This window comes from Hevea brasiliensis, chromosome 13 (assembly GCF_030052815.1).
Source record: "Hevea brasiliensis isolate MT/VB/25A 57/8 chromosome 13, ASM3005281v1, whole genome shotgun sequence".
Lineage (NCBI taxonomy): Eukaryota > Viridiplantae > Streptophyta > Magnoliopsida > Malpighiales > Euphorbiaceae > Hevea > Hevea brasiliensis.
Window position 1 is genome coordinate 76,792,721 of NC_079505.1, and position 13,780 is coordinate 76,806,500.

Consider the following 13,780-nt stretch of genomic DNA (forward strand, 5'->3'; position numbering starts at 1 on the left):
TAGTCATCTTCAAATTATGAGTTCTCGAGCTTAAATATCAACCTGAATCAATTATTTAAAAAAAAAAAAAAACCCTAGCGTGTGAGAAGTAGAATGTGATGAATTAATGCAGGGACATTGTTATGCTTGTTTTGGATTTTAATAATCAGGTGAAAAAGTGAGAATAATTTGTATAGGGAGAATTAAGCTAGGATGAGAGTAGGGAAGAATATTTTACCCTGTGAAATTGGTATGTGAAATCACAGTGCTGTCGTTGGAAAAAAAAAAATAAATTACTACTTAGGTTATTTTTATGGCAATATTTTTTTTAGAAAAATTATTATTTAATTCCTTTATTTTATTGAAACTAATTACTTAAACCTTCTATTTTAAAAATACTTTAGTTAATCTTTATATAAAAGTTCCGTTTATTTTTTAGTCCTTCCAATTATTATAGATATTAGTTTAAATTTCTTTTAATTCACACAATTATGTATTCTATTATTTTTTAAATCTTGAACTGTTTATTACTGGTAATAATAATTTCTTCATCCTTTAAAAATATTGACTAATAGAAAATTTGATTTAATTTGAATGAAGATACTAAAAAGTAGAACGAACAAAAATATAAATTATATATTTTTCAAAATAGAGGATCAAATGGTAAGTTTTGTTAAAATAAAGAGACTAAATAATAATTATTTATTTTTCTTTAGTGATGATTATATTAAATTGGCCAAAAAAATCAATTCTGTGATCATTTTCATATGTAGTTTATATTGAAGAGTATTATTACATATACAAGTACAAATTTTATAATAATTCTCACAATGATGCAACCTTCAAGCTTGCTCTCTAAAACAAAGAAGCTTTTCTATTTTCTCTAGCAATTATATTCCCTGCTTGCTAACAAATTAATTACACAATGATGGGCACTTCAATCATGTATAATTCTCACTTTAATTTGTAACTATCTTTTTTCTTTTGACAACTTAACTATACAAAGCTTGAATTTGCAAGCTGAGATCCCCAGAGAAAATTTTTTGCACTCTGAAAACCATTTCCAGGTTAAGAAATTCCATGTTTAAGCCAGCTTTTTCTCTTTTGTTGGTCCTCTTGGGATCTTGTCAAGAACTTTGGTATTAAATTTTTCAAACAAGTTCTTCATCTCTTGGCCGCTTCTTCCAACAAAATTATCCACCTGGTCTTCATATCGCTCATACAAAACTGGCAATGTCGCCAAGCACAGATAAACTTCATCCAACAAATAAATCATCGCAAACCCAATTGATTAAATTCAAGTAGAGAAAATAAATTTTAAGAAATTAAAAACAGATGAAAGAAAAGCCACAAGTTCTTACCAATATATAAAAGTGTCAGAGTGCTGCATAGTGACCCCAAAGCTGACAATATCCAGAGACAAGCTATGGCCTGAAAACAAAGTGCTCAGGAATGAATGTACAATAGAACTTAGAAAATGGTTCATAATTTAGAATTTGTACAGGACAAGAGATTTGCATACCACAAAGAAAGTTATTAGATCTTTCCCACTTGAAATATAATATAAATTTGATAGTAATTGGTTGATTTGCCCAAAGAAGAATTTCAATGTGGATTCTGGCAACTCTATATCATCAACATCAGGAGGATTTCTGAAAACAGAGAGGTTACTTGTTACAACTCACCAAGCACCAATATCATGAGCACATGTGACAATAATTAATAATGGCAAAAATTATAATGAAAGTAATTGAATTTTTCGTGAACCGTTAAATTATTTTTCCTGTTAAATCCTCCTTTTGTATTAATAAAAAAGATATATATATATATATATATATATATATATATATATATATATATATATATATATATATATTATTTTTCCCTAAATAAATAAATAATTAAGGGCAAGTTCTGGTTACCTATTGATGAATCCTGCGGTATTAGACCAAATGAAGAGGATGGCCATAAAAAGCATGAGCAAGTGACAAAGAAGAGTAACAACATGATACTCCACAACTTCAAGAAGGAACCATATAACCGTGAAACCAGTTAGGATCCCTGCTGATAAATACTTGTTCTTCCACAGCAGTATGTCAGCAACTGCAGGTCAAGCATCCACATAAACAAATTATTCCATTACATTTTCTACAAAAATTAATGATTTTTGTTTTCATGATATTGGGTCATCTTCAAATTATATATGCGAGATTATAACCCAATTGGAATTAATAAAGTAAAATAAAAAGAAGGAGAAGAAAAAGAAAACAAAGACCCTTACCATGCCCTCCTCCAAGAATGGCATGTAGTGATCTTCCATGGCTGAACAATTTTCTTGAAGGTGCAGGCTGGTTGTCATCAGAATCAGAATCATATATCCCCCACCTCAGCATGATCGGTTATGTTTCATGCTTAGTACCGTATAAAGCTATGATCTAGTTCCATATAAAGGGTTTTGGGTTCTATGCTTGGAATCTAAGCAACTCATCACAATGAAGAAAGGTATGGCTTTAGCATGTCTTACAGGTTTGCTTTTCATATTCTACCTTGATAGTTTTTCTAATTTCAGGATTCATCCGAGTTGCAGGGAATAAAACGCATCAATCAGAATTTTTTTATTATATATATATATATATATTGAAAATCTTAATACAGAAGGAAGACGTGTTAGAGATTTCCTAAAGCTTATATCTTTTATTGTGCTGTAATTTCCCTTGAAAGTCTTAATATGAAGGTTATAGATTAATTTTCATTCATTCTTCTTGAACTCTGATAGTTGTTTCAACACTGTACTCAAATTTCAATTTGTATTACATAAGTATTCAACTTTAATTTAACACACACTATTCAAAAAGTCATTCAATTATTGACATTTGAATACTTTTGTGATATTAATTGAAATTCAAGGATAATACCAAAATAACTCTAAAAATTTAATAACAATGGGTGATAATTAGCCAAATTTTTTTTTTAACTTTTCCTCCAACCTATTTAAAAAAAAAAAACAAAGTTTTATTGATTTTCACATTATGGCCATTTTGATTAAACTAGCGTACATGTGCATCTCAAATCTACATTCCAGTAAACTTGGAAGCAATGACGGACTTTGGGTAGTGAATTTATGTAGTCCATAAAATTTTGATGATCACTAATTTATGGACTATATATAAGTTAACATAAATCAAAATTTATAAAAATAAAATTAAAATCAATAAGCCCAAATAAAATATTCTAAGAGGTGATGATGAGGATGGTACCCTTGGGATGAAGTGTGCTTCATTGCTTTGTTGGGATTTGTCTCCCTCTGTTTCTGGTTTGTGTCTTTCATCCCTTGTATTGGGTTAAAGGGTGATGTTATGCTAATGTAGTGCAATTGGGTATAAGTTTGTTACGTGCGACAGATGCTTGTGAGAAGTTGTTTTGGTAAATCATTTGAGAGTAGGAAGGATCTTGATGAGCAGGTGCTATTGTCAGGGAGCAGAGGAGGGATTAATGAGCAAGAAGTTGAGGGACAGGTGCTTGTAAGCTGGTTTGAGAGTAAGAGGGATCTTAGTGAGCAGGGGAGTCAAGGGAGAAACGGAGGAAAGGAGAGATTTTGGGGAAACAGAGGCAAGGAGGTGACTATTTATTGATCTGCGTTTAGATCTACCTCTCCCTACTCCTTGTATATTGTGTTATGTGTTTGAAATTTTGAAATTTATTTTTATATTTTTCATGATTTTATAGATTTTCTTATTTTTGGTTTTGATGATGAATAGAGGGTAAAGGTGGATCTATTTGTGAACGATTTGATGATGCCGTTGGTCGGGAACGAGTGGTGGTCTTCGAAGATGGTAGAGTAGCGAGGTTGAGTATGCAGGTTAAAAAGGTTATGTTGGGCTACAAGGGAGGCAAAATAGGTATGGGAGCCGAACGAAAAGAAAGAGGGAGAGAGAAATATTTTTATTGTTAAAATTTTATGTAACAGAGAGATTTTTTTAATTATTTTTAATTCACCTAAGCATATTTATATTGGCTTAAGTAATTTTAGGTATTGTTAATTTGAAATTTAAATATTTTATAATACAAATTAAAGTTTAAAAATGGTATTGAACACTCAAAGTTCAAGAATGTGGTTGAAAATGAACCAAAATTGTATCATGTTGACTGGGTGGCTGGTTAATGCAATTTTTATTATTCCCATTCGAAAATACACTAGAAAATTTTATGGGCTTGGAAATTGATTTTAACTTTTATCTAACCCATATTCAAAAAGAAAAAAAAAATACAAATTTTTGTTGATTTTCACATTATGGCCATTTGGATTAAACTAGTGTATATGTGTAAGGCAACGCCATACTTCATTAAACTTAGAAGTAATGATGGACTTAATGGAGTTGGCAACGGCTACCACCGTCTATGGATATATATTTAATAGATTTTTATATTTAATTTTAAAAAATTTATTATATAAAGATGATTTTTTAATTAATTTAATTAAATAAAAAATTAATAAGTTTATATTTTAAAAATTTTAAAAATTATTTTTGTTAATGTAATTAAATTAAAAAAATATTTTAAATTTTTTTTAAATAATAAAAAAATAAAATTTTAAAAAAATTCTAACTATTCAACTCAACTCAATTAAACTTTTATCCCAAAAATTTATTGGGGTTGGCTATATGGATTCTCTTTCTCCACTCTAAACGATTTTGGGTTAAATCCTCGAAAATGTGTAAGACTTCTAAATCATGTTGCATTACTCTCTTTCAAGTCAGTTTAGGTCTACCCCTTCTTTTCTTTCTATCATCTAACCCAATGTGCACTACTTGTCTAACTGGAGTCTCTGTATGTCTACCCTTCACATGACCAAACCACCTCAATCTCCCTTTTATCAACTTATCATCAATTGATACTACTCCTACCTTTTCTCTAATACTCTTATTATGGACTTTATCTAGTCTAGTATGGCTACTTATTCACCTTAACATTCTCACCTCCACAACTCTCATCTTAGACACATATAACTCCTTCATTGCCCAACACTTACTACCATATAACATGAGCGGTCGTATGACTGTACGGTAAAATTTTCCTTTCAACTTATTGGGAATCTTGCGATCACATAAAACTCCTATGGCACGTCTCCACTTCAACCATCCGGCTTTAATCCTATGACTAACATCCTCCTCATATCCCTCATCTACTTGAATAATTAAGTCGAGATATTTAAAGTGATTACTTTGGGGCAACACCATTCCATCCAAACTAATTCCTTCCCTATCACCAGTTCGGCCTTCACTAAACTTGCAATGCATGTATTCTGTCTTCGTTATATTTAACTTAAAGCCCTTTGACTCTAGATTACTCCTCCAAAACTCTAGCTTTCTATTGATTCATTCTCTCGTCACATCTATCAGAACTATATCATTCGCAAATATCATGCACTAATTGATACTCTCTTGTATATGTTTCGTCAATTCATCTAGAAATAATATAAAAAGATAAGGGTTCACAGCTGAGCCTTGGTGTAATTCAACTGAGATAGGAAAATCTCTTGTGTCCCCTCCCAATGTGAGCACAATAGTACTTGCTCCTTCATACATATCTTTCAATACTTGTATGTACCTAATAGATACCCTCTTTTGTTTTAACACTCTCCATAAGACATCTCTTAAAACACTATTATAAGCCTTCTCCAAATCGATAAAAACCATATGTAAATCTTTCTTCGCATCTCGATATTTCTCCATCAAGCTTCTAATTAAAAAGATCACTTCCATAGTTGAATGTTCGGGTATGAAGCCAAATTGATTGGGGGAGATAGAATTGTTATAACATAGCCGATGTTCCACAACTCTCTCCCACAACTTCATAGTATGGCTCATGAATTTAATTCTCTTGTAATTTGAGTAACTCTGTATTCCTCCCTTATTTTTAAAAATAGGTACTAAAATACTCCTCTTCCATTTATCAGACATTTTTTTTTAGTTTAGAATCTTATTAAACAATTTAGTTAACCATGTCACTCTCACATCTCCCAAACACTTGCACACTTCAATTGGTATTCTATCGGATCCACAGGCTTTACCTACTTTTATTCTCTTAAGTGCTTCCTTTACTTCTGAAGATCTAATCCTTCTAGTGTAATTCAAATTCTTTTCTATTGCTCTTTAGTCTATATTCACGCTATTATCACTTTGACTATTATTAAAAAGGTCATCAAAATAATTTCTCCATCTTTCTTTAATACCCACATCTTTTACCAACATTTTTCCTTCTTTATCCTTAATGCACCTAACTTGATTGAGATCTTGACATTTCTTTTCTCTCCTCCTTGCTAATCTATAAATATCTTTCTCCCCTTCTTTAGTTTCAAGTTTCTCATATAGTTTTCAAAAGCCTGTGTTCTTACTTGACTAATCGCCTTTTTTGCCTCTTTTTTTGTTATCTTGTACTATTCATAAGCCTCATTATTATCACACTTAGGTAATTTCTTATACCATTCCCTCTTTTTCTTCACTGCCTTTTGTACATCCTCATTCTATTGTCATTTCTCTTTTGGGGGTAGTCCATGGCTTCTAGAATCTCCAAGTACTTTTTTAGCTACTTCTCTAACTTTGATGTCATCTGTATCCACATACCATTGGCCTCTAGATCCAGCTTCCATGCTTCGAACTTGAGAAACTCATTTTTGAACTTCACTTGCTTTACTCATTTGAACTCCCACCACTTTGCTCGAGTGAAAATATTTCTTCTAGTCTTACTTGAATTATTCCTAAACTTTACATTCAAGACCACTAACTGATATTAACTTTTTAAAGCCTCTCCTAGAATAATCCTGCAATCCTTGCATAGAGTTCTATTTATCTTGTTGGTTAAGAGGAAGTTAATTTGGCTTGTATGCTGTCCACTTTTGAAAGTCACTAAATGTGACTCCCTTTTTATAAAGTAGGTATTTGCTAGTATTAGGTCGTACGCTATGGCAAAATCCATGATGTTTTTCCCCTCCTCATTTTGGCTACCAAAACCAAAACCTTCATGAACATTCTCATAACTTTACCTATCACTTCCTATATGTCTATTTAAATCTCCATCGATGAGAACATTCTTTTCATTCAGTATGCTTTGCATTAGATCATCCATGTCTTCCCAAAGCCTTTTTTTACTCTCACTATCTAGTCCTATTTGTAGGGTATAAGCACTAATTACATTTATTGTTTCTCTTTCTAGTACTAACTTTACTAGTATAATTCTATCTCCTACTCTTTTTACAGCTATTACGGTATCTTTCAATGTCCTGTGTATGATCATACCCACTCCGTTCTTGTTCCTCTCCTTTCCGGTAAATCACAGTTTGTATCTTGAATTACCCACTTCCTTACTTTTTTCTCCTACCCATTTAGTCTCCTGAATGCAAGCAATATTCACGCTTCTCCTTTCCAAGGTATCCCCAAGCTCCATTAATTTTTATGTAAGTGATCTAACATTCCAAGTACCAACCTTGATTCTCCTCCTATCCTGTTCCTTCCTAATTGATCTCATTCTATAATATCTTCTATTGTTCTCTATATCTATCTTGTATTTTGTTCTACTATCTGTTTTATGGACTAACTTCTTTACCCACAACCGTTCATGATGTGGGAACCCTTGCTTATTTAACACCACACCCTGGCGCCGACATGATGCGTCGCTTTCTGTGAGCGCCCTACACCCTTGCATATTTCTCACTACACCCAGGCTCTGATGTAGCGCATCGTAAGTAGAGAACGTTCTAAAGTTTATATCGTAAGAATCCATATAACGAGGTGTGACGAAATATTTACGCTAGTTGTCACCTACCGCAACTCTCCTCTTTTATCCGGGTTTGGGACCGGCTAAGTACAAACTACTTAGGCGGAGTTTTTAAAAAAATTCTAAAAAATAATAATTTTTAATTTTTAATTTAAAATAATTTAAATTTAAGCATATTTTTAATATAGTTTTTCTTATCTCTTTTTGGACTCTCTCTCTCTCTCTCTCTCTCTCTCTCTCTCTCTCTCTCTCTCTCTATATATATATATATATATATATATATATATTAAGTCTAAGCACTGGACACCGCTTTCCAGTATTAGCTTTAAAGTGCGCCCAATAGTAAAAGATAGACTCACCAATGACATTAACGTTACAGCTGCTCTGGCAGCAAAAACACCTTTGCTGAGAGTAACGTTCGTTGCTAAAGACTACCATTTTATACCACATGACAATTTTTTAAACACCATTTTACATATATATATATATATATATATATATATATAATTCTTTATTAATTGCTCCTGAAATATAATAGAAAAAGAATTAAAAAAAATGTGATTAGATTATGGAAGAGTCTTAATCTTAATCAACTCTTCTCTAGTCACTAACTAAAAATGCATATTCTCATAATAATATTTTCTTATGATTTCATCCAACCAAATCTTATCCAATCCCATATAATATATGAAAACTCATTTAATACTCTTCAGAAATTTTCATTTTTATTATAAAAAATTAACACTGCTTTATCAAATATAATGCATCCTTCTAGTGCTTGATAAGATTATTGCATCTCATCCTTTTCATTTCATTGACTTTATTTTTATTGATATAAAACATCTTTGTAATAGAGATATATAGCAACTTAATTTCTGTATTTGTTGGATCCAAATCATTCATAACATTGGCTACATTTTCATTCATGAAACAATTATATATCAATCAATTGTGAGAAATAGTTTCACTTTATTAATAAAAAAAAAGTCGTAAAGTGTAAAAAGCTTATACAATATATTTAATAATTCCTTCCGAATGGTATATTAATTATGAAATCAGGGATAAAATTAAATCCCCATTTAATTACATATGTCCACATCATGATGAGTTAATAATCGACATTAGATCTTTGAATAAAGAAGTCCTTATGTATTACTCGTCCTGTTATATTTTAAGTAATCAACATTAGATCTTTGAATAAAGAAGTCCTTATGTATTACTCGTCCTGTTATATTTTAAGTGCTTTTTAAGATTTTTACATATTGAATAATTTTATTTTTATAAAAAAATTAATAATTAATTAAAATATTCTCCTATTTAATTAAAATAGAGAAAGGTAATAGTAAGAAATAAATATATTAGGATAATAATAGATAAAGATAAAATTTTAAAAAAATTGATAATTTTTAATTTTCTAAAAAATAAATAAAGATAAAGTTGGCAAAATTCATGGCCTGCTATGTAGTTAAGTCGAATTCAAGTTATATAGTTCTTCTATCATTCTATGAACCCTTCGAAAATTATTGGAATGAAGTTTGTATTCTAAGCTTTTTCATTTATGAATATGTTAAAAATTATGACAAATTAATTTTTTTAGTAATGAACATGGTAGAAATTTATGAAAAGAAGATTTTTTTTTCTTTTTTTATAACGATGGCTATTTTAATTATTATGTAATTCACTAATCATATAATTTATGAATAATTTTTAATACTTTAACTCGATGTCTTATAAAGATAGGTTGTCTCGATATCTTATGAAGATAGGTTTACTTCTAATTTTAAATAATTTTTAAAAAATATAGTTAATATGATTAAATAACAAATTTATTTATTTTTTCTTAATGTATTCTCCACTTTTATTGTTCTATTAAAAGTCAAATAAACCATGTTACTAAATTGTTCTTGAAAGTAGATTTTATTTTTCAATACATCTTAAATAGAGTATATTAATAAATTAATAAATAAATTATTATTTAAAAAAATAACTGATAATTTAAGACAGATAAAAAAAAAATCTATCTTTGTAAGACTAACGGAATATTTAGATTCTTTTATTTGATTGAGATATATTTGGTAAATCTTGTATTTTAAATATTTTTTAAAAAATTGATATATAATTCAAAATTATAATAATGTTTGAATTTTTTCTATTAAATTCAACAAAACATAACAAATTCAATCTAATTTATTCAATCAAAATATTTTAGAATTATAAATATATTATGTCAATTCTGAAAGACGTGCCTTTAGAATTTCTTATTCATCAATTATAATTACTTTTATTTGAGAGCATTTAAAGATTATTTTAAAATCTTGAATGTATTAAATTTAGATGAAATTTTTTAAAATGGTGACGTGTTGAATTTAAATTAATAAAAAGCAATCCTGAATGGCAAGTAACAGCCGTTGTACTACCCATGCACAGCATGGGTAATTTATAATTTATAATTTAATTTTTAATTATATTTTAAATAAAATAAATTATTATTATAAAATTAATTTTAAATTAAAATTTTTTATTTAATTTAATTTAAATAAAATTTTACCTATCATAATAATAAATTTTTAATTAATTTATGTTATAGTTAATTAAAATATCTATTTAATTTTTTATACATCTATTAAGAGTAATTTTTATGAATATTTTGTTTAAAATGTAATTAAAGTACTTTATATAAAAAATAATTTAAATTTCATAAAATTTTTATATTTTATCTCATAATTTATATAAATTGATATTTATTTTTTATAAATTATAAATATAATATTTTTTATTATTAATATAATAAAAAATTATCAAATTGCTAATGATGAATTGAATTATTTAATTTTAGTAATAATGAAAATATATAATATTATTATTAATTAAAAATAGTATTTTATTATATTATTATTAAAATTACAACATCTAAATGTAAATTTTTTTTTATTAATCTCAAATTTTTTTATAAAATAATTATTCGACAAAAATAGTTATCACTTTACATGCATAAATTTGTAATATAAAATAAATACATTTTATAAAAGTTGTAATTTTAAAATATCATAATTTTTTATTATTAAAATAAATACTATAAATACATATTATTTTTTAAAAGGCAAATTTTATGATTATAATATTATAACTTTAATTGTTCTTAATTATTTTTATTTGCAGCTAGATTTTCAATATTATTATATTTGTAATTTATATTTAAAATTCTACTTCTATATAAAAATATAGTTAAGAAATAATTTATGCACTAAGATATAAATATTTAATTAAAATTTAAAAATAATTTTGATGAAAATTAATTATAATAAAATATTGATAATTAAAATATTAATTATAATTTTATTCCATATATATAATTATGATGAAATAAGATATTCAAAGTTTAGGAAATATTAAATAAGAAAATTTAAAAAATTAATAATTAAATAAATATTAATTAGATATATTTAAATAAATAAATTTTGAGAATAATAACTAATAACTTTGAAAGAAATAATAAAATATAAAAAATATTTGAGCACATTTAGGTAAAATAAAAATACTTTGAAAGAATAGTACTTGATGTGTATTGAAAACCTTATATGATACTATATATTGACAAAAAAATAAAAATTATTTAAATAAAAAATAATTTATAACTAAATATTATTGAATTAAAAAATGGTAACAAAAACATTTAAATTTAATTTTTTTAAAAGTAAAATATTTTTTATTTACTTGGCCATTTCAATTAAATTGCCATAAGTTGGCCATAATGATGATGATGATGATGATGATAATAATAATAATAATAATAATAATAAATACTAATTAATTTTAGGAAAGTAAAATAAAAAGAATATTAAATTATTAATATAAAAAATAATATATACTAATTACAAATAAGTCAAATCTCTATATTTTATTTTTATGACTTTTTATATAGACTACACTTTTATCTCTCAAATTTTTTAACAATGCAATAAAAATATTTGTTAAAGATATGAAATAATTTAAAATTGAATTATATGATAGTTGATTATTAGATCACAAATTAATGATTAATTTTTTTTAAACTAATGGCCATCAATGATCTATTATTATTATTATAGAGGATAACATTTGGTACATAATGTTTTTACAAAAATGAATTTATAAAAAATTAATATAAATAATTTTTAAATATTATATTTAATCATAAAATATCTTAATTTTTAAAAATCAAAATAAAAAAATAATAAATTAAATCATAAAATATTAAAGTAATATTATTGATGTGGCCAAACCGCAAGTGCACGGGTCGTACAAGTAATATAGAAAAGATATCGTTCCCACGAGGAGTTGTGTTAATGGTTGAATTTTTTATATAAAAAGTTGACTAATTCAAACTATTTTTGAAATTAAAGCAATAAATTGATGGATATTGAAGTATGAATTCTATATGTGTAAAATTAATGATCTATTCAACAATGTAATGATTTAACTAAATTTGCACCAAATTAAAATAAGCAAATTGAAATATGGCAAGATTTAAAATGGTAAGCAATTAAAATCAATTAGAAATTAACAATTATAAAAAGGTGATTCTGGAGTTGGGGAGTTCATATTCAAGCTATTTTGAAATTTTTAAATTGGTTATCCAATCTTGTGGAACTTATGGGTTTTAAGGAGATTAATTCTTAAATCCTTTGAATACCCTTTCGAGTGGGACAAAGAGTGCCTTAATCAATCTAATCCTACTTTCGTGGAGTTAAAGTTAATCAAGACCCATTAAGTTCCTTAATTAATCTGTAAATCCTCTTAATCCTTAGTCTATTTCTAGATCTAAGTTAATTAAGTCCAATTTCTTGATTATCTATCACAAGGCTTTCTCCTTTCGGTGCCTCAACCATGGATTAAGAACATCACTTAGTGGGATCCTACACTAAGCATGTCATTGAGCACACAAGAAATGAATAAAACTCATTAAGACCACAAAATATGGATTACCCAATCAAAATCCACAAAATATCTCAAATATTACATCCCTTACTCCAGAATCAAATAAAACTACTCACTATCCATAATATTTACAAGATATTCTGAGTTAATATGGAAATAAAGCTTTAATCTAAGCTAAGAAACAAGAAACCCAATACTAGAAAGGTAGGAAAAATGCAATAAAGGAAAGAAAACTCCAAATCTGATTGGAAATGGTGTGGGAGATGTTTTTGACTCTTCAGCTGCTGCCCTCTCCTTTTCCTTTTTCTTCCCCTCTTTTTTCTTTTTTTTTTTTCTAAAATGGGATAAGGATCTATTTATAATTTTTTTCTGACAAGGAGCCATAAAATGGTGTGTTTGATGTATGATTTTCTGAGGGAATCTTCTGCCAGCTCATTATAAAATCTTTGTGGGACTGCATAAGTTATGCAGTCCCTTATACAGTTTTCGGCTGGTTTCTGGCTCTCTTCTGCGAAACTGCATGAGCAAGGTGCAAGAATGCATAAGTTATGCACAATTCTGTGAGGTTGCATAAGGGAGGCACGAATCTGCATAAGTTATGCGGCAACTTATGCAAATTTCGGCAAGTAGTTGGGACAGTTTCTTCTCCTTATGCAGAACTGCATAACTTATGCGGCAAGTTATGCGCAATTTGGCCAATGCATATTTCAACTTTGAAACTTGTTTTTGACATCTTTGGCTGTAGAAATCACTCCTCAATGGCAAAATCTTTTTAGTCCTTCAAAAACACTATTTTTCCTACAAAATAAAGTAAAATTACAAATTAATCCAAAAATTGGCAATTATGAAAAACTATCTAAATAACTAATGAAATTAACTAAAAGTGACTAATAATCAAATAAAATAGCCATGAAATTAAACCTAAATGACTATGCAAAATGTATGCATCAATTATAAATAAGAATAATAATTACAAGAGAAATTAAAAATAATAATAATTAGTATTTATAAATTAATATAAATAATTTGTAAATATTACATTTAATTACTAAATATTTTAATTTTTTAAGAAATAGTAATTTGAATCATAAATGCTAAGGTAATATTATAA

The 13,780-nt window shown here is 27.4% G+C and overlaps 1 protein-coding gene across 1 annotated transcript; it reads right to left on the minus strand.

The window, feature by feature from the left end:
- Positions 1-711: 711 nt before the first annotated feature.
- On the minus strand, positions 712-3,603 carry LOC110663085 (reticulon-like protein B14). The gene is made up of 6 exons (XM_021822298.2): positions 3,237-3,603; positions 2,261-2,454; positions 1,902-2,082; positions 1,502-1,631; positions 1,341-1,410; positions 712-1,233 (listed from the first exon to the last, which is right to left on the minus strand). Exons 2-6 carry the CDS (start codon positions 2,370-2,372, stop codon positions 1,064-1,066), a joined length of 663 nt encoding a protein of 220 aa, XP_021677990.2. The 5' UTR covers positions 2,373-2,454; positions 3,237-3,603; the 3' UTR covers positions 712-1,063.
- Between the last annotated feature and the right edge of the window lie 10,177 nt (positions 3,604-13,780).

Bases quoted from the DNA above. Each gene is read 5' to 3' on its own strand.
- LOC110663085 (XM_021822298.2), bottom strand. From the start codon at position 2,372: ATGCTGAGGTGGGGGATATATGATTCTGATTCTGATGACAACCAGCCT. The intron at 2,083-2,260 runs GTAAGGGTCTTT...CTTGACCTGCAG, and splicing joins CATTCTTGGAGGAGGGCATG to TTGCTGACATACTGCTGTGG. The intron at 1,234-1,340 runs GTAAGAACTTGT...TGTTGGATGAAG, and splicing joins TCTGACACTTTTATATATTG to TTTATCTGTGCTTGGCGACA.